Source organism: Puma concolor, chromosome D4 (assembly GCF_028749965.1).
Source record: "Puma concolor isolate L17-30 chromosome D4, mPumCon1.1.hap2, whole genome shotgun sequence".
In the NCBI taxonomy this organism is placed as follows: domain Eukaryota; kingdom Metazoa; phylum Chordata; class Mammalia; order Carnivora; family Felidae; genus Puma; species Puma concolor.
Window position 1 is genome coordinate 45,762,908 of NC_141679.1, and position 21,223 is coordinate 45,784,130.

The window sequence follows — 21,223 nt, forward strand, 5'->3', positions numbered from 1 at the left end:
TTCTAACTTGGAATTTCCTGCCTTTGGTCTTATTTTAGACTCTCACTTCAAAATTGTGAGTAAGTAGCATGTGATATAAACAGAGAAAGAACTAAATTGTAAAGGCAGGGATTTGATTGCTGTTTGATGTATTTCCATAAATTGTAACCGGTGAGATCATCAGAAGCCGTAGCCACCTACATTTGCTCGGCACTTGAATTACAGACCCTGAAATTCCTGGGGCCTCATGCAGCCATGACCGGAACGTGCCGGTCATGCCTCGTGGTAATGATGGTCCAGGGATGCACTGAGCCACAAAGGGAGCACCCGCCCTCCCTTCTCACCTGAATCGCCAGCCTGATCAGCCTTTTTAGCAAGTTGCTTAACCTCTCTGACGTTCAGTTTCTTCATTTCTCTGGGGAAAAAGAAGTAAGGAAGGGAGCTGTCTCAGGTCTACCGTGTTATTAAGGAAGTACGACCTACTGTAACAAAGAGATCCCCAAATGCGATGGTTCAAACAAAGTAGAAGATTCTTTCTTTCTCATGTAATAGTTGGAGTTTCAGGTATATAGTTTTGCTCTGTGCTGTCATTTAGGGATCTGGGTTCTTTCCATCCTGTTTATTTCTATTTTTTTTTAAGTTTATTTATTTTGAGAGAGAGAGAGAGAGAGAGGCAATGAGAGATGGTGAGGGAGAGAATCCCAAGCAGGCGCCTCACTGTCAGCCCAGAGCCCGATGTGGGGCTTGAACACACGAACCATGAGATCGTGACCTGAGCTGAAATCAAGAGTTGGATGCTTAACTGACTGAGCCACGCAGGTGCTCTGTCCTGTTGATTTGAGGCGGCAGGTGGCAGTTGGATTTCAAAGCTTTTGAAGCAAGAGCTGAAGCTAGGGTTGACTCTCTAGGAAGTATGAGGGTTTAATACTGGGTGACAAAATACAATCCCAAGGCCAGATTCTAGACAGCATGTGTAAAAGCAGTTAGGGACCAACAAGTGGTAGATGAGAAGCTATGAAGGCAGTAGACCTCAATAGTGGATTGCAAAGCAAGGTGCGAGGGTGAAAAGTACAGACAGTTTTTTTTTTTTTCCTTCTTTAAAAAGCAGGGCAGGGGCGCCTGGGTGGCGCAGTCGGTTAAGCGTCTGACTTCAGCCAGGTCACGATCTCGCGGTCCGGGAGTTCGAGCCCCGCGTCAGGTTCTGGGCTGATGGCTCAGAGCCTGGAGCCTGTTTCCGATTCTGTGTCTTCCTCTCTCTCTGCCCCTCCCCCGTTCATGCTCTGTCTCTCTCTGTCCCCCAAAAAAATAAACGTTGAAAAAAAAAAAAAAAAAAGCAGGGCAAAGCAATTAGGAGGGATTGGAGTATACCCCTGAGCCACAGTCTTGACAAACTTGTGAGAGCGGCTCAAATATATTGATGGTGCCATCAGCTTTTGTCTATGCTGTTAAGAGTAACAAAAAATCGTCACATATATGGTTTAAATCCCCAGGGTGACAGTTCTGTAGCTTCATTTGAGGGAGAAAGAAACAATACATACATAACTGAGAGTTGGAATAGTCGCTAAAGACTTGGAAAGTCCTCCTAGATTTTGCGTCTCTGAAGCACAGGGTCCCTTTAATGTGAATGAAGTATATATTTTTATCAGTCTGCTAACGTAAACTGGCTTCAGGAGTGTACTTTCAGTAGCCCTGATTTGACCTACATTGCCGCCGTGAGTCCTTCCCATAAAGGAATTTGGTAGTGAAGAGTGCTCAAAGTTGTCTTTCTCTGTGATCACCAGATCCCTCCAGCCCCCGCATCCTGTTCCCAACCACCCTACATAATCCCTCTGCCGGATTCCCGTAGCAAGTGTGAATATAATTAGATCTTTCATTTTCCAGATTGTGCATGCCATTTGAAGTTGGACGCTCAACACCTTTGCGTGATAGATGGTTGTATATGTTCGTATCCTAGAGAAACTATGGAGAAACTTGAAAACCTAAAGCGCTTTGTCTACCTGCTGCTCCTTTATTACCTCTAGAATGCAGTTGATAGATTTCTTTTCTAATTTTTTTATACTTTAAAAAAAAATATTTATTTGAGAGAGATCGAGAGAGGGAGCCAGAGTGCGAGCTAGGGACGGGCAGAGAGAGAGGGAGACACAGGCTCCAGGTGCCGAGCTGTCAGCGCAGAGCCCGATGTAGGGCTCACACGTAAACTCACGAACCGTGAGATCATGACCCGAGCCACAGTTGGATGTTCAACCGACCCAGGTGCCCCTATCGATATATTTTCTTAGAAGTCTTCTGATGCTGCTGGAACACCGTGGCAGATCAGGTGATAATTGCTTAAGTTAAGCAAATGCTTTGATTCACTTGGAACTTGAAGGCCTTATTAAAAATTCACTTTCTGATTTAGATTTAGGGCCAAAAGGCACAATGACAGGTTGGAGATAAATCTTTTAAAAGCAAACCCTTTTTTTGTCCCATGTGGTTTATGGAGCATATCGTGAGTGGTTTCCTTTTAGTAAAGAGTGTCCCGGTAAGACGTAATATATAAATTGTGTTCCTTAACGTATTAAATGCCCAAGGGAAGTTGAGATTAAAAGTAGGACCCAAGCTAGACTACCAGTGCTAAAGCAAGCATTATGTACTCTTGTTTTTTGGAATTCCCTAAGAGGATATGATGTTCTGATACCCGGAAAGGCCACATGGTTGTGATTAACCTTGAAATCCAAGTCTCTGGCAGATGAAAGACACTTGGAGCTTGCAGCCCAAGGATAGCAAATCAAGGATGATATCAAATCATAATGCAGCTTGGGTAGTGGGTTTTAGAATGGCTGGCAGCTGTTTATTAGGAAGGATCCCGTTGCCATAGATTTTAAAAATGTGTTCATTCTCTGGCGTGTCACACGAGTGTTAGGGCTTCTTTTGTAAACTTTAGCTCTTCGTCATCTGTACTTAGGTAATCTGGATGAAACGGCCCTCTTTTACTCTGTCGGCCTGCCTCCTGCACACAGAGTCATTCTTTCTGTAAGGGTTGGCTTTTTCACTGCATAAGAAGCTATTAGCCTTACCAGCCGCTCATCGGTCCCCAAAGCATTTTGGAATTTCACCATTCGGGGCCTGGATCAGAGAGGGTAACCACACATTTTCTTCTAGTTAGCTCTATGGCTGTTGACACGTGGGTAAGTCTATTCTGTGATACGTTTCTAAGCGTCTGCTGCTCTGGAGAGTCTAAGGTGTACTTTCTACCGTGTTGGAGCGTCAGAAAACTGCACTTGGATTCCATTAGCTGGGGCTGTTTTGCTGAATCACATGGTGTGTTATCCCGATGGTTTTATCCAGGGTTTTCTTTAAGAAAGAAGTAATATAAAATTCCCTTTAGCTTACGTTATTGGCAGTGTTGCTTATTATATCACTCTGTACTCCCCAGATAAAGCCTCATCTGACAAATTTCCTTGCGGTTAGAAGTATGAAAAAGATTGTTTTCTTTGATAAAAGGTACTTTCCTGCCCATCTTTTACACAATAAAAGGTGTGTAAGTTACCTTATTTGTATATTTACTTGTGCCTGGGAGCACAGGGCCAAATCTGAATGTCAATTTTAGCAATTGTGTCAGTAAATTTTATAAATTAATTAAAAAAATTGTTATTATTTAAGCCAGGAGTCAGCAAACTGTGGCCCACTGTCCTCCTGTTTTTGTAAATAAAATTTTATCATAGCACAACTCTGGTCAATATGGCTGCTTTCAGGCTACAATGGCAGATGTGAGTAGTTGCTATCTGACCCTTATATTTATGTATCTTTATAATGTTTTCTTTATTTTTGAGAGTGAGAGTGTGAGTGGAGGAGGGACAGGGAGAGAGGGAGACAGAAGGTCTGAACTGGGCTCTGCGCTGACAGCGACAGATGCGGGGTTTGAACTCGCAAACGGTGAGATCGTGAACTGAGCTGATGCTGGACACTCAACCAGCTGGGCCACGCAGGCGCCCCACTACCTGACCCTTTAGAAAAGAAAATTTCCAATCCTAATGCAATTAGTCACATGATGGTGTTCGTCAGCCCAAATACTGCAAGAATATAAAACAAGGTGACTATTATAAGACGTGGCTACTGGGGAGAGGCTTGACAGAAAAAGATGTGCTATGAAAGAAATTTCATCTTTAAATAGAGGGAACATAGAGAAGGGTATTTTATGCAGGCAAGAACAGCGTAAGGAAAATTCCTTAGGAATGAGCACGTGGGACTAATTTGAGAAGTGTTGTGGCCAGATCGGAATCAGACAGCAGGGAGGATGAAGGTGACCAGGAGAAATGGTTGATGGAGGTCTTCAAAGCTCAGAATCCGGGGCGCCTGGGTGGCGCAGTCGGTTAAGCGTCCGACTTCAGCCAGCTCACGATCTCGCGGTCCGTGAGTTCGAGCCCAGCGTCAGGCTCTGGGCTGATGGCTCGGAGCCTGGAGCCTGTTTCCGATTCTGTGTCTCCCTCTCTCTCTGCCCCTCCCCCGTTCATGTTCTGTCTCTCTCTGTCCCAAAAATAAATAAAAACGTTGAAAAAAAAAAAATGTTCAAAGCTCAGAATCCGAATCTGCATTGAGTCTGACAGGCTAATGAGACCCCCGCTCTGAATTCTTCGCAGGGAAATGATGTGATGGAAATCGCGTCGTAGGACAGTGAATCTGACAGCAGCGTAAGGGATGCAATCGTGCGTGGAGATCCCGAGGCCACGCAGTTAGTGAAGGAAGCCTAGCGTGAGGAACTGAGGCGAGGAGGGTAGAAACGGGAAGGAGAGGCAGGCTGTGAGGTGCTGGGAGGGAGGAAACCGACTCTGATTGAGTGGATGTAGAGGATGGTAGCAAAGAAACTCGAGAGAGGAAAACTGAGAAACGTGGGACCGAAATGGTAAACTTTTTTTTTTTTCAACGTTTATTTATTTTTGAGAGAGAGAGAGAGAGAGAGAGAGAGCAGGGAGGGGCAGAGAGAGAAGGAAACAGAGGATCCGAGGCGGGCTCCGTGCTGACAGCAGAGAGCCTGATGCGGGGCTTGAACTCACAAACCATGAGATCATGACCTGAGCCACTATCAGATGCTCAACCATCGAAACCACGAAGGCACCTCATGATAAATGTTTTTGTGAGTAAAACATGTACTTTCTTTTTGAGCTCTCTAGTCTCTAGCTTGCTTGCTTTATTTATTTATTTATTTATTTATTTATTTATTTATTTATTTATTTATTTAAAATTTTTTTTAAGCTTTATTTTTGAGAGAGAGAGAGAAAGTGGGGGAGCAACAGAGAGAGAAGGAGACACAGGATCCAAAGCAGGCTCCAGGCTCTGAGCTGTCAGCACAGAGCTCGACGCAGGGCTCAAACTCACGATCCGTGAGTTTGTGACCTGAGCCAAAGTTGGACACTCAACCGACTGAGCCACCCAGGTGCCCGTCTCTGGCTTTATTATTATTATTATTATTATTATTTTATTTTTTTTTTTTCCAGTTGCTATCTTTGTAAGAGAAGGCAGGGAAGTATTTAGCTACATGACTGGGCTCTGGGAGTTTCCAGGAAGGAAGAGAGCACAAGGGGCTTGGGAGCAGGAAGATGGGACGCAAGAAGTGCAGTGGACTGAGGAGCAGGAGTCCGTGGAGCAGAGTTTCCCAGTGTTTATCCCAGGAAAGAAAGGCTGGCTGTATAGATTGTTAATGGATATTTCTAGAAAAAAGGGTGCCATGATCAGATAAGTTTGGTAAGCTCTGGGTGAAGCAAAGTTTATCAGCCTTCTTGCTTTAGAAATTCCGAGATTCTTTAATTAATGTGTATCATCATTTATATCTTCAACTAAGATCTGTCTCTCCAGTTATAGATTCATGTATCCAACTTTCTACCCACCATCTCCATTTGTATGTCTGTTAGACACCTGAAACTTACCTGTTCAGAATGAAACTACCAGTCTTTGCCCACAAAACTTGTTTCCCTATGTCAGTTGATGGGGACTCCATCTTTTCCTTTAGTAAAAAAAAAAATGTCATGGTAAGTGATGTATACATTTTTTGCCCTAAATTTTGGTTTTTTTTCTTTTGAGAGAGGGAGAGGGTGCAAGTGAGTGAGGAGCAGAGAGAGAGCGAGAGGAGAGAGAGAATCCCATGAAGGGTAAAGAGGGGGAGAGAGAGAGAGAGAGAGCATGCAAATGAACAAGGGTCAAAGAAAGAGAGAGAATGGGGCTCACCCAAAGCAGGGCTCGTGCTCACCCGATGCGGGGCTCGAACTCACCAACCGTGAGATCATGACGTGAGCTGAAGTCCGATGCTTAATGATTGAGCCACCCAGGCGCCCTAAATTGTTTGGTTTAATGTATAAAATGCCCAAAGAAATGGAGATTAAAATTAAAGGTGCTCAGATCAAAAACTTTGGAGTCATCTCTGAACCTTTCCTCTATACTCTCATGCAATCATTAGCCGCAACCACATTGCCCTCCCTTCAATTATATCCCGAATCTGAGCATTTCTTCTTTTAAGTGATTCTGTTAAAATCTAACCACTTTTTCCCTGTAGTAGCTTCCTGTTTCACTCAGGATAGATACATCTGTCCTACAGGTGATCTACCAGACCTCTTATGATCTGTCTTCTCATTGGCTTTCTGATTTCCCGTTCTCTTCTGCCGTCATCCACTCCTGACTCCTTTCTTTGCTCTTTCTAGACCGAACCTTAAGCACTTTATGGGCCTTGGGCTTTTGCACTCACTGTTTACTGTGCCTGTGACACCCTTCCCCCAGACGTCTGTATGCGTTACTCACGAATGTCAGACTCTCTAGATGCGACTGGCCTGACTACCATATTTATTTTTTATTTTTTTAATTAAAAAAATTTTTTTTTAATGTTATTTATTTTTGAAGGAGAGAAAGACAGAGCATGAGCAGGGGAGGGGCAGAGAGAGACACACACACAGAATCCGAAGCAGTCTCCAGGCTCCGAGCTGTCAGCACAGAGCCGGACGTGGGGCTCGGGCTCCTTAACCCTGAGATCATGACCTGAGCTGAAGTCAGAGGCTTAACCCACTGAACCACCCAGGTGCTCTCTGACTGCCATATTTAAAATAGAAAGTATTTCTGTAATATTCTAAGCTCCGTGAGTATAGGGATTTTTGTCTGTTTTGTTTCCTGTGGTCACCAAAGCACCCAGATCAGTGACTGACACCAAATAGTCACCTAATAAGTACTTGTTACATGAGTGAATGAAAATCCAAGGTGGGAATATATGTTCCTTACAAAATCTTTTCAAAATTTATTTATTTTGAGAGAGAGGGAGAGTTCGTACAGGTCGGGGAGAGGCAGGGAGAGGGAGAGAGAATCCCAGGCGGGCTCCACACCATCAGCTCAGAGCCCAACATGGGGCTCGATCTCATGAATCTGTGAGATCACAACCTGAGCTGAAACTGAGTCGGATGCTTAACCCCTCACTTAAACGCCCGAGCCAGGCACCCCTACAAAATCCTTTTTTTTTTTTTTTTTTTTTACCCTCTTGGCATATCCTGTATTTCTCAGGGACACACTTTGGGGAATTCTGTTCTGATATCTTACAGAATTCAAACGAGCAGAAAATTCCAAGAAAGAGGAGACAGACACATCTGGAAGTTGAAGAAATTTTGAGCTGAGTGAAACTAATGGATAGATTTTGATAGGGGGCATAATTTGCAGTCTGAGAATAAGCTGTTTCAGCGCTGTGAAACATCTAATTCAAGGGAGTTAAGTTGGACCTAGATGTTGAAGAAGAAGGCTAGGATAAACGATCGCTTCAGAGAATTTAGCCTTGGAAAAAGGGGACGAAAGTAGTTACAGCCACGGGTTCAACACAAGGCGCCGACGTTTGTGAGACCAGCAGAGCTTGGTTTGATGGCCTGTTATTTTTATAAGGTAATCTGGAGTACCTGCATTAAATTTTTTTTTTATTTTTAGTTATTATTTTTAGTTATATTGTAATAAATAGGTGAGCTAAAGCAATTTATTTTTCAAAGTAGTGTAATTTGGTGGGTTTAGTGCTGCATGGACTGGATAAATTGAGATCCTTAGGAAATCCTGTCAGTAGTTTCACCACCTTGCCCTCCTGCATCTTTTTTTGTATGCTTGAAAACTATTTTGTCTTTTTCTTTTCTCTCCTCTCCTCTCTTCTCCTCTCCCTTCTTTCCTTTTTTCTTTTTTTTTTTTTTTTTTGACAGCCCAGTAGGAATGAGAGGTGTGATGTAAATATTAAAAGTTGGTGCTAATTGCTTGCTCTTTTAGCAGACGAGCAATCTGTTTCATTGTGTGAGTTTCTGGGTCATTTCTATACTTCCTGCGAAAAGCTCACTTAGGCATTACACTTGTCACTAGCGGTTGGATTAGTGCTTAAATGAAAGCTTGTGGTACAATTTAAACAGTTTTGGGGAGGTTCGAGTCTTTCTCCCGTGGAAGTTTTGATCCATGAAAGAGTTTCTATTTTAAACATGTGGTTGAGCTTTTAAAGTCATGTTATTTGGGCTCGCGCTTTTGGAGTTTTTGTTTGTTTGTGTGTTTGTTTTCATAGCGCGAATTAATCTGTTTCAGGATTAGCTTTAATGGGAAAAACCAAGAGCGGTTGAGCATTATTGTTTACTTATAATCGTGGCATTTGTGGACTGAAGTCGTTGGTATGATTGTATGGCAACAATTACTCTGCAGAGCCCTATGCTTTATTTCCATTGTTGTCTTTGAAACGAATTGCTTTCATGTTATGTGAGGAGTAATTGCTTTGAACTCCTTTTCTGGACTAACAAGTATTCTTTTGTTTTGATTACAGAGTCTGCATGTATACCTGTAAGAGAATCTGAGAGAATAAAAAATGTCAGATGATATCAGGAAAAGGTTTGAATTTCCAAATTCTCTTATCCAATCACAGGTAATTTTTATTTATTTAATTATTTTTGCTTCATGGTAACAACTGAACCTTGCTGGTGGATTGTTGATAGAACTTTATCTTTTTAACATTAAATATTTTACTCCATAAGTAGGGATAATTATTATTTTATTAACTTTTGCGTAAGTTAATTTGAAAATTTATATTGAGGGGCGCCTGGCTGACGCCATTGGTGGAGCACGTGACTCTTGATCTCGGGGTCATGAGTTCAGACCCCACGTTGGATGTAGAGATTACGTTAAAAAAAGAAAATGAGGGGGCACCTGGGTGGTTCAGTCGGTTGAGTGTCTGACTTCGGTTCAGGTCATGATCTTGCAGTTGTGGGTTCAAGCCCTGCTTTGGGCTCTGTGCTGACAGCTTGGAGCCTGGAGCCTGCTTCGGATTCTGTGTCTCTCTCTTTCTGCCCTTCCCTCACTCACACTCCGTCTCTCTCTCTCTTTCTCTCTCTCCCTCTCAAAAATAAACATTAAAAAAATAAAAGAATGGAATAAAATAAAAATTTGCGTGTGATGTAGGAGGGTAAATATTTGAAACTGACCAATCTCAGCTTCTATTTATTTCATACTTTTCTTATTAGACCTAATAAAACTTGGATTAACTAGGAGGCCCCTGAATCTGTATTATCTATCTATCTATCTATCTATCTATCTATCTATCTATCTATTTATTTATTTTAGTCTATAATTAATTTTTGGGAATAGAAGCAAATGGCTATGCATCTACAGAGTATGAGAGATAAAGATTTGAAATGGTATATTTTACCCCTGGACGGCAATTAGGAATAAGAGATTTTGATAGGTAGTGACGTTCAGTAAGTAAGTCACTTGGAGGAACAAACTTGATGTATGTACTAACGTAGGCAGGGGATGGTGACAATGTATTTTAGAGAGCTTTTCAGTTATTAGGGCTAAAACAAAAGTGGTTTCCTGGTCAGCCTTCCCCTAACCAGAAGCATTCTGGTTAGTCAAGATACCGTAATAGCTTACTGTTTTTTCTTGTGAGAGCGAAGCCAAGGGGCCAGCAGAAGCCTGCCCGAAGACTGGAAGACACCCAGCGTCTGGGCTGCTTTCGACACTTAACTCCGGAGATGCCTGCTGTGGGAATTGACTTAGCTGGGTAGTGGGGAACCCTTCCATGAGGAGTAGAACACTCCTTATGCAAGATTCCCTTCTACCTGACTGGGTTGGAATCCTATCCTGTGCAGCACAGGTCCTTACCATGAAGAGGAAGATGAAGGCGTGGAGGATCCCGTCCACAGTTTTTTGTTTCTCTGTGCCTGCAGCCCCTTCATTAGCATAAATAACCGAGAACCGCCTGTGTGTGTTACCGTTACATTAACTGCAAAGTGCACATGTATTGTTTCACCGAGGATGTCTCTTTATTCTATTATGGAAAACTTACGTAGCAGTATAGGGTCATTTATCCCTACTTTGTACTTTAAAATTTTGTTACTTCAAAATCAATTTAGCCTCTGTTCTCTGATTTGTTGGAAAGATACATAGGCAAGAGGAAGAAGCTGAACCTGGTGGGCAGTGGGGGAATGTTTGTCAGGAAGCTGATATTCTTCTAGTCTTTTCTAAATGTGAACGGTGGCTTTTTTTTTTTTTAATTTAATTTAATTTTTTTTTTTGGTCTCTGTTGTGTTTCACATTCATTTTATTTGGGTCTTGCAATTGTGCCCTGTTCTCTGTGAATACTTCTTATTGTTCTTTTGTAACCACTGCTCAGTGTTAGCACCATATTTCATTGATTCACACACATCTTTTCACATTTTAACGTCTTTGAAAATGGGTTGCATCTAGTAATTCGTGGCAGCAGTTGTTACTGCTAATAGTTGGTGTGGCTTGCACAATTGTGAACTTCGCCACGATTTTCTAAATGAGTCTGAAAGGGCTCTTCCGTTAATAGAAAATCACAATTCTACATTATGAGGAGCATTATATAACATAGGTTTAATTGGCAGCCTTTTTTCCTTAGTGGTTCATAAAATAATGGTGCATCTTGCAGTTGATGGCCAGTTACAGTCAATGAAATATGGTATATTTTGTAAATGGGCACCAAAACTGTTCACTGGTCTTCAGTTCTTGTTACTATTCCTTTCACTGGGAGGTAAGAGACAGTTAATTGATCTTAAACTTAATATTCATGTAAATGAGTGATTTATATTGCAAAACTGAGACCATCATGCGCTGGGGTCTTAAAGGATTTCCGATGTGTGAAATACAGAAAAGAAACAAAGGAGTGGGTGCTGTGTTTTTCTGCGTGCTTTTCCGGAGACTTAAGTGAGTGCAAGGCTGACAGGGATTCACAGTTGTATCGTATGTTGGTCCAAGTGCAGGGTCAACACTTGGCTGGAGTTGGAAAGGTATTTCCCAGCCTGTGCACAGGGTGGCTGTCCTTGCTGCCAGCCCCCAGCTCTAAGACGGCGGTGCTGGGTGGGGCCAAAGAACTACAATGGAGTTGCGGTGGTAGGAAAGAATGATATTTATGTACTTAAGTCATCATCCCTCCTATAAAAGTCTTAGATTTAATTTCGGGCTTTTTGACCAAAGTAGGATATGGGAAAGTTTCAGAGATTCATGAGGCCAAAAGCTTATTAAAGGGCTGAAACCTCTGAGAAAAATAAGAAAGAAATTAAATCACAGAGCCTAAGCGGGAGAGAACGGCGGCTGCGGTTGGGGGGTGGGGGGGGGGGGAGACCTGTTGGCTCAGATCGGCGGCCTGGGTCACGGTCATCAAGAGGGGGAGGAGTTTTCTCCATCTTCGTTAAGGGCATGATGAAGCACGATGGATTTCATGTAGATGCAAAAATGATTTCAAAAGCTGTGGAGTTTCTCATTTGTCTCCTGGTTTAAGTGATCTCGCGTGACCTTTTAATACTAAGTGACAGCAATGTGAACTGAGAACCTGGCAATTTTCTTAACATCTGTGAACTGTAGTCTGCTTATTGGGATCAAAAGGCTTCCCTTGAGAGTTGTTATGAAGATAAGAAATCATGCCCGTAGAATTGCCTAATTCAGTGCCTTGCGCAGATCACGCGCTCAAACGAATGGGATTTGCCTGCCTGGCGCACGCGTGTTCCTATCAGCTAGTATCGATATGAGTTACCTTCAAAGGCACTAATTGGAGAGAACCTCTCACACAATGTATTTACTGATTATTTATTTATTTATTTATTTATTTATTTATTTATTTATTTTTAAGGCTGTGGGTCATCTCATTGCTGCCGTCCTAAAGGAAAGTGGTTTTTCAGAAAAGATCCACCAATCCACAGACCAGGTCTGTATTCAACCTCGTGCTTGAGTTCTATGTGGATACTGCTGCCAGCCGCACGTACGCACTTCTTTCGTTTCTCCCGGAGTTCAGGTCACTGTAGAAATGAGACGTTCCTTGCCTTGGTGGTTTTTTTTTTTTTTTTTGGTTTGCCATGTTCTTCTTCCAAATGCTTGACAATTAAAAAAGTTGTTACGACAGACTCCGGGAATGAGATGTGGAGTGGGGGTGGGGGGGGTGAAGGGGAGTAGTCTGGTGACTGTTAGGGAAAAATAACCCCGGGTGAAATGAGGGTAGACATGGCCTTGGAGAATGCTGGTAGGATTACCTCTGAGGGCATATTTTTGCCCTCATTTGCCTCATTTGCCCTATATTCATTTATCAGAGCAAGTGAATATAGAGGGGATCAATTTGGATGTGGGCGATTTCTTGTACTTTAGGGTGGCCCAAAAAGGAGTTCTGCGTGGGAAAGGTCGGGCATCCGTACTTGGAGCTGAAGGATGCATGTCCGAACCATGCATAGGACAGGGGAATGCTGAGAGAGGAAGCCATGCTGAGCTTATACCGAGCTATATAGCACTTGGGTTTTGGTCACCTGGTGTGTATTTCGACCTGACGGTTGGAAACTCCACTTAAGTAGGTGCTCTAAGGTAAACTCCGTGGAAAATACCAGTGATGGAAATAGGACAATGTTTCTCACAACTGAAATCCGTTGATTTACTTTCTCGCACGTGGCTTTCTCCCCACCCCCCGCCACCTTGCGTTTGATCAGCTATTCCAGGTTACCCCTCTCCATAGCTTCCGCTGCCATGTCGAAATAAGCATAGAGGCAAACTTCTCTAATTGGCATTTGTCTGGCATTTGTGTGTACTCCTACAAATTAGGTTTCCTGAGAACCCTGATCTTAATCCTGCCGATAATCGCATTATGTACTCTGAGATGATCTAGTGGTTTTACTTAAACGGCCAGGATTTATTGAATGTCAGATGCCTGTAACTAACTGTTTTCTCTTCTGTTAATAAATGAATGCTTACTTCCACGAGGGCATAGTATTACCTGAGGCGATGGTTTTTTATTCACTGATTTCGTTTTTCTGGCTTCTAATGGAGTAATGACATTTAGAACCCTTTGGTACTGGCTGTACAGGCGAATAAAATTTCCTTCTGAATAAAAGAAATGGAATATAAATATTTCTTTCCTGCTGTGACTATTAAAGAAATATAAATATTTCTTTCCTGCTGTTCGAGTGGGATCCTAAGACTGAAAAGGCTCCCAAAGCCAGCCACAGTGGGAAAGTGGGCACAATATGATGTTGATTTTCATTCTTTGAGTTATTCTGTGGGAGCTGAGGATCTGAATTTTTTTTTTCTCAGATTATACACTTTTCTAATAAGTTCTGTCCAAAGGCAGGAAAAATAACTTCATTATGTGTTCTTTAAATACATTAAAAAACAAAAACAACACCTCAAACCGCGTGTCACTCTAAATGGGCTTAACCCATCATACATTCAAATGTGGATTCATCACAAGTAGTGAACCCCCTGGGGGTTGTTGGGTCGTGGGTTCCTGAGAAAGTTGTGAAAGCTAGAGTCTCTGCTTTTATAGGATTTTTCAAAATAAAGCACTTACATTGACTCCTGTGCCCTTCTGGTGCTTTTCTGTCAAAGATGACAGGTTCGTAGCGTGTGGGGGCAAAAAGTCCATTTCTTTCCTGACCAAAACGGTCTTCTCGGCTTCTGTTGGTCGCTGTGGGCGGGGCAACTTGGGAGTATCCTGTTTTACCTCACTGCCTTCCCTCTGGGCCCACGTTAGACTCAAGTTGGGGCAGGGACATCGTTGGGGCGGGGTGGGGTGCATGGAGGTGGTAGAGTCTGGTGGTAGGAGAGCAGAAACACGTTCTGAAAATGTTACCGCACGTAGGGCTTGAAGCATAGGTATGATCTGGAGCGCGGCGCAGACTAACTGCTGGACTGACATGGATGGTGGCTGGTCAGAGGGATTGGTTAGAGCCCGGTGTCAGAGTCCAGTCTTAGTTTTGATCTCCTGTTGGGTTCGTCGTGTTGCTCAGCCCCAAGTCATACGGCTGAGTGCAGCCGCCTTAGTTTGCACCAGATGAGAGCGAGCTGCTCTCTCTGAACGCATCCATTATCTCTCCTGGGGAGCTGACTTGAGTTTATTCTACAAATGGTGGGACAAGAGCACCGTCTTTGTCGAGGGAAGGTAGCCTGCTGGGAACAAATTCGACGAACGGCGCGGGGGATTCTGTATGCTTTTGGCGCTCCTTGCAAGTGTCTTCTAATCACTGGTTTGATTTCAGACTCCGGCTTTGAACTTGCTGTGGGAGAAGTGTTGCGGTGATAATGCGGTGGTTCGAACGGCCTGCTGCGAGGCTCTGGTGGCACTCGTCGCCCAGGATCACGCAGAGTTCAGCTATGTGCTCAATGGGATACTCAACCTGATTCCGTCGACCAGGTCGTCTTTCCTTCCCGTTTGATCAGCGAAACACTTACATTTTTAGAAAACAGATTCACGAATTTGCCATTAAAGGTCCACATTCACCCTACTTGCCAGTTGATTTTCTTTCCCTTCAAATGTCATGCCGTTGATATTTCGTAGGCGCTGATTTAAACTCTATCATTGTGGAATTTGTGGTCAGTTGCTGTCTGTAAGTTTCAGGGCTCTGCTTAAATGTGTCATTGCTTTAAAAAAAATTTTTATTTATTTATTTATTTATTTATTTATTTATTTATTTTTTTAAATTTTTTTTTTCAACGTTTCATTTATTTTTGGGACAGAGAGAGACAGAGCATGAACGGGGGAGGGGCAGAGAGAGAGGGAGACACAGAATCGGAAACAGGCTCCAGGCTCTGAGCCATCAGCCCAGAGCCTGACGCGGGGCTCGAACTCACGGAGCGCGAGATCGTGACCTGGCTGAAGTCGGATGCTTAACCGACTGCGCCACCCAGGCGCCCCCAAAAAATTTTTTTTAATGTTATTTTTTGAGAGAGAGAGAGAGAGAGAGCATGAGCAGGGGAGGGGCATAAAGAGAGGGGGGCAGAGGATCTGAAGTGGGCTCTGTGCTGACAGCAGAGAGCCTGGTGTGAGGCTTGAAATCATGGATTGTGAGGGGCACCTGGGTGGCTCAGTCGGTTGAGCGTCCGACTTCAGCTCAGGTCACGATTTCGCGGCCCGTGAGTTCGAGCCCCACGTCGGGCTCTGGGCTGACGGCTCAGAGCCTGGAGCCTCCTTCCGATTCTGTGTCTCCCTCTGTCTCTGCTCCTCCCCCGTTCATGCTCTGTCTCTCTCTCTGTCTCAAAAATAAATAAACGTTAAAAAAAAAAAAAAAACATTAAAAAAAAAAAAGAAATCATGGATTGTGAGATCATGACCCAAGCCGAAGGTGGACGCTTAATTGACTGAGCCACCCAGGTGCCCTGTCACTGCTCTTTTTTTTTTTTTTCTTAAATGAAGAAAATAGCTAAGTAGTTTATAATTCCCGAGTGCAGTGCAAATTCTTGACTTACATTAAGCAAGTAGGTTGCCCGTAAGCAATACTACTCCCACAGTGGTAAAGTTTATATATTACTGGTAATATTTGGTCAGACTTTGGCTTTAGTACGTGAATTAGAAAATAATAGCACTGGGGCACCTGGCCGGCTCAGTTGTAAGAGCATGCAACTCTTGATCTTGGGGTCATGAATTCAAGCCCCACATCGGGGGTAGAGATTACTAAAAATATAAATAAAACCTGAAAAAGAAATAACAGCATGAATTTTAAAAAAAAAGTATTTTGTGATTTACACGTGTTTCCTCTGATTATCTCAAGTGAAGCATGTTTGGTGTTTTGAATTTTTGCTCTGACTGTATTTATTTATTTATTTTTTAAGTTTATTTATTTATTTTGGGAGAGAGAGAGAGAGCGAGAGAGAGCCCCAACGTGTGCACCAGCACATGCACAGGTGCAAGCAGGGGAGGAGCGGAGAGAGGGGGAGAGAGAATCCCAACCAGGCTCCACGCCGTTAGCCGCAGAGCCTGGCCCGGGACTTGAACTCATGCACCGTGAGATCAGGACCAGAGCCGAAGTCAAGAGTCAGACGCTTAGCTGGCTGAGCCACCCAGGTGCCCCTAGTGTGACTATATATTTATAGACTGACAATAATGGAGTTGAAAGTATTGAAAGGGGCATACAGCGTTCTGAGGTGGTCAAACAGGACCGTGTGGGAACCACATCATGGAAGTGAGCGTCTCTCGTGGCACATTCCCTGAAAATGAGATGCCCCTCTTTGCTTCAAGAAATGGTCTTCATCTGGATGTCTTCAGTTCTGCCTACTTTAAATCACTGGGGCGTCTGCTCCCTTCTCTTAGTTCTTACCCAGCCTCTCCCCTCCCTCTCTGTGGGGCTGCTTGTTCTCCCTGTTGTCCTCCGATGTGAAGGCTGAGTAACCTCTGGCCCTTTAACTTTGCTTCACAAATCTTATTTTGTTCCCTTAGATCCTCTCTTGGTATCTTTTTGGAACCTTGATTTTTCCTTCTTTATCTTTCCTTCTTTCTTTTTCTTTATAGCGTGCCGCCTGTAGTTAGAAGTCCAAACTCTTCCGAGTGCTCCACATGCCCTTGCCCAAACTAGGGCCCAGCCTTCTGTTCAGCCTGCGTGTCCTGCCACGAGCACTCCTCTCCGGCCACACACAGGCCTTCCCTATTCCCTGTTCTTGAGCTTCTGCATGAATGGGAAGGTTTCTTCCCGTTTTCCTTCTGATATCATGCCCTTCACGCCTCAAGGTTCAGTCCAGGCGTCCCTTCTTCTGCCTAGATACCTTCTCTCTTCCCAGCTGGCCTACTTGTTCTTTCGTAGTATATATATTTTTAAACCTGTATTTTTATGCCTAGCACATTTTTTGACAGTTATTAGATGATCGTATATTTCTGAATAAGTAAGAATTTGATCGTGGCTAAAAATGTAATGATTTTCTATCTTTTTCCTCGTGTGAATGCTCACACACGCGCACCTACACATACCCTTCAAAAAGGAGTTAAAAAACTTTTTTTAATGTTTTTATTTATTTTTGAGACAGAGAGAGACAGAGCATGAGCAGGGGAGGGGCAGAGAGAGAGGGAGACACAGAATCGGAAGCAGGCTCCAGGCTCTGAGCTATCAGCACAGAGCCCGGTGCGGGGCTCGAACTCACGGAGTGTGAGATCATGACCTGAGCTGAAGTGAGACGCTCAACCGACTGAGCCCCCCAGGTGCCCCTAAAAAAGGAGTTTTGAGGAGACTTTTAAAACGTCAAGTTTTGGGGTACCTGGGTGGCTCAGTCGGTTGAGCATTCGACTTGGGCTCAGGTCATGTTCTCCCGGTTTGTGAGTTCAAGCCCCACGTTGGGCTCTCTGCTCTCAGCACAGAGCCCGCTTCTGATCCTCTGTCTCCCTCTCTCTCTGCTCCTCCCTTGCTTGCACTCTCTCAAAAATAAATAAAACATCAGGAATTTTTTTTTAAGTTTTAATGTGTCTCTCTTTTAACTTAATGGTTGATCTTAAGCCACATAGATTTTGCCTTATGCTTTTTTTCAGATGCAGGTAATGGTATTTGTTTCCCCCTAAGTAGTTTTCAAGAGCCTTAAAATTCATAAACATAAAATCTGCTTGCACTGTGTAGTTGTACTGTTTATATTCAAAAGTAAGTTACTAGCAGCTAAGGGGCCAGAGTGATGTCTCTGTTTACATAAGGGAGAATTAGAGCAGGTTAGATTATACCTTTTTTTTTTTTTTTTTTCTATTAAGATTATGTTTATAAGTGATCTCTTCACCCAGCATGGGGCTTGAACTTCCAACCCTGAGATCAAGAGTTGCATGCTTTACTGACTGAGCCAGCCAGGTGCCCCTGGAGATCATTTTTTTTTTTTAATGTTTATTCATTTTTAAGAGAGACAGAGTGCGAGTGGGAGAGGGGCACAGGGAGAGGGAAACACAGAATCCGAAGCAGGCTCCAGGCTCTGAGCTGTCAGCACAGAGCCCAGTGCAGGGCTTGAACTCACGAACTGCAAGATCATGACCTGCACCAAAGTTGGCCGCTTAACCGACTGAGCCACCCAGGTGCCCCTGGAGATGATTCTTTAACAAAAATAAAGTGCTTTCTAATTTTTCCAGCTGCATAGTATTCCATTGTATGCATGTGCCATAATTTACCAATTCCCCATTGTTGTCAATTATTATTATTATTTTTGCAATTACAGGCAATGCTTCAGTGAGTAATCTTATACATAAAGGTGTCCATTCGTTTTCAAGGGTCTTGGGAAATATGGTCAAGATATGGAAGAAAGCCTTGCATTTTACAGTAAGCAAATTTAGGAATCTTAACAATTGAAAGATCCTGGGGAAACATTTTTTTTCTTCAAAGTTTCTTATCTGAGAATGTTCCTGTCTAACTTATCAGCCACAAAGAGAAGTGAACAGGGTAGACCCTGAAGCTAACCGATTTAATTTTGGAATCAATTTGGTGATGAAATGTATTATATAAGTGCTATTTTGTTTTTCATTGTTGCCAGTAGAGATAATAATTGTTTTTCAAGAATTTTTTCATTTATTTCAAGTAGCAGAGCTTTGTGGTTTGTAGTGATTACAAAGACTATACTTTGCATTGTTTATGTCTTAAGAAAAAAAAACAACAAAATGGGAAGCAAATTTAAGAAATTAAATTTAATTTAATTAAAAACAGGAGACCGAAACAGCCTCTGCCTTCAAATGCTGTTCCAGGAATTTTCTGACACAGAAAACCATCTTTTTGCTGTGCAAATGGAAGCAAAAGAAAACTGGGGCACTGGTACTTATATGGCACAAAATAGACTTTAAAATAAAGACTGTAACGAGAAACAGAGACGAACACTATATAATGATAAAGGAGACAATCCAGCAGGAGGATGTAACAATTATAAATATTTATGCACCCAACACGGCAGCACCTAAATATATAAAGCAACTATTAATAGACATAAAGGACTGTAACACCCCACTTACAACATTGGACAGGTCGTCCAGACAGAAAATCAACAAGGGAAACAGTGGTTTTAAATGACACATTGGACCAAACGGACCTAACGGATGTATCTAGAACATTCCATCCAAAAACCGTGGAATACACATTCTTTTCAAGTGCACATGGAACATTTTCCTGAGTAGATGCCATGTTAGGCCACAAAACAAATCGCAGTGAATGAAAGATTAAAATCCTGTCCTGCGTCTTTACTGACCACAACAGTACAAAACTGGAAATAACAAACAAACAAACATACCCAAACCTAAAAAACGCCACCATCTTTATCTTTGGGATCTCAAAGCAGGAATGACTTTGTCATTTCCCTGTGCTTCTTGGCTGAGACATTTTGGATCTTCAGTTTCCGGTATTTAACTGTCTACTTGTTTCTGGATTTCTCTTCTTAAATAGAGGTTTGTCAGAACGTAGAGGCACCCTGGGAACAGTGCCCCTCAGTAATTGCTCAGCTTTGATGTAGAACAATAATTCTACAATGTTCTCTTTTCTTTTTGCCTACTAGCTAGGCTGGCAGCCTTTAGGAACTGAGAGAGAGATTGAGAGTGGGAGTAAGTGGGGCAGAGTAAGAAGCAGCCTTCTATCGAATAGATATTTTAGAGAATGTAGCCTCTGGAGCTTTCTCAGCATTGCAGTGAATGTTGAAATCTGCAAGGAAAGATGGAAGGAAAAGTCAGTGAGGTCATCGCTCCCTGCCTTCTAACCTGCTCCTGGGCCCTTTGCGAGAGTAGTCTGTAAAATTCTCTTGGAACATGTATGGAAACCCTCCCTGCTCCCTCCACCAATTCAACCTGCAATTTGAGAAACATTGGTCTAGAGCCTGCTCCATTGTATAGTCTAACTTTGAAAAAGACTTGACGTTTGTCAAACTCTGGTTGTCTAAATTTTAGGGAGTGGCTGGGAAAGCGTCTGGCTCTATTTGAGAGACTGTTTCCTTCAAAGGAATAGTTTGATGTCTAAGAGTGTTCTCGGTTCAAAGCTGAGGCAACATGAAACACTTGTAAACTAAACTAGTTTTTATAGCTTCTGTAAACAAAGAAATGGATTTAAGAGGTCTAAAATGTTCTTTTAATCAGTAAGGAAATTTGGAAAAAAAATTATTCCCTAGCGAGGGTGAAGGAAAGAAGGGGGACCACAAAGGAAGCGTAGTAAGGAAATCATTATCACCAGTTAGATGTGAATTTTGAAATTAAACAAAACTGAAATTAAAGTGAATGATACATGGTAGCGTGTGCTTTTCTTGTCTCTTAAGGCACTGCTTGTTTTCAGTTTCGATTGTTTTAGGGTTTGTTTGTTTTTGTTTTTACATTGAATTTATCCTGAGATAAAGATTCTCAAAGCAAGGAGTTTTTCCATTTTTCTGTTCTTAGGTCCCTCCCTTCCTCCCTTAACTGCACTCGCTTCTAGAAAGCTCATGCAGCCATTGTCATAGTTGCTTAGTAACGGGACTGTGCATAAAAACTGTATTCTCCTGTGGAACCAGGTATTCAGTTTTTGATATTGAGATGTCACGACAGCCCGTAATTTCAGTTCAACTGCTTCCCCAACCCCTTCCTTCTTTTAAAAACGTGTTTGGTAGGATGGTTATGCTCTAGATAAACTAGGCTAGCCTTTGATTTATGTGCCTTTTGTGCTTTTAAATGGGCAGACACCTGCAGTTTATGCATTTCGGGAAAATAAAGTGTGCTAAGGTATGAGAGATGAAAGTCTGTTTTCTGAGATCCCGAAAGCAAAGTCTACTTTTTCAGTGAAATCTTGCATAGAATATTAAAAATGCCCACGGTGGTCCTGAGTAAAGGTGATGGATTCAGTGAGTCTTTGATCATGGATTGATGAAGGTCCAAATTGGTTAGAAATGATTCTGAGAACTATTGGGAGTATTGAGGGTAATTTAATGATAGAAATTCTTGTCTCTCAGGGTCTTCTCTTTTATTGATGACTCTATTCCTTGGGAAACTTAATTGTCTTGTGCTTTTGTAGGAAATAGCTAGCAACTGAGGACACACGGTATTCATCTCTTGTGTTAT

General features: G+C 42.6%; 1 protein-coding gene across 7 annotated transcripts in view; it reads left to right on the forward strand.

Moving 5' to 3' along the window:
• Nucleotides 1-21,223, forward strand: part of FOCAD (focadhesin) — a 317,812-nt gene that overhangs the window by 23,846 nt on the left and 272,743 nt on the right. For 2 of the 7 annotated variants that reach the window (XM_086685393.1, XM_086685394.1), the window contains exons 2-4: nt 8,765-8,863; nt 12,086-12,160; nt 14,472-14,626. In XM_086685393.1, coding sequence (XP_086541519.1) covers nt 8,807-8,863; nt 12,086-12,160; nt 14,472-14,626 — 287 coding nt within the window. In that variant the 5' untranslated portion in view covers nt 8,765-8,806. Of the gene's footprint in view, nt 1-7,468; nt 7,864-8,764; nt 8,864-12,085; nt 12,161-14,471; nt 14,702-21,223 lie in introns of those variants that run through there. The other 5 variants (XM_086685396.1, XM_086685397.1, XM_086685395.1 and 2 more) reach the window with 4 other exon arrangements.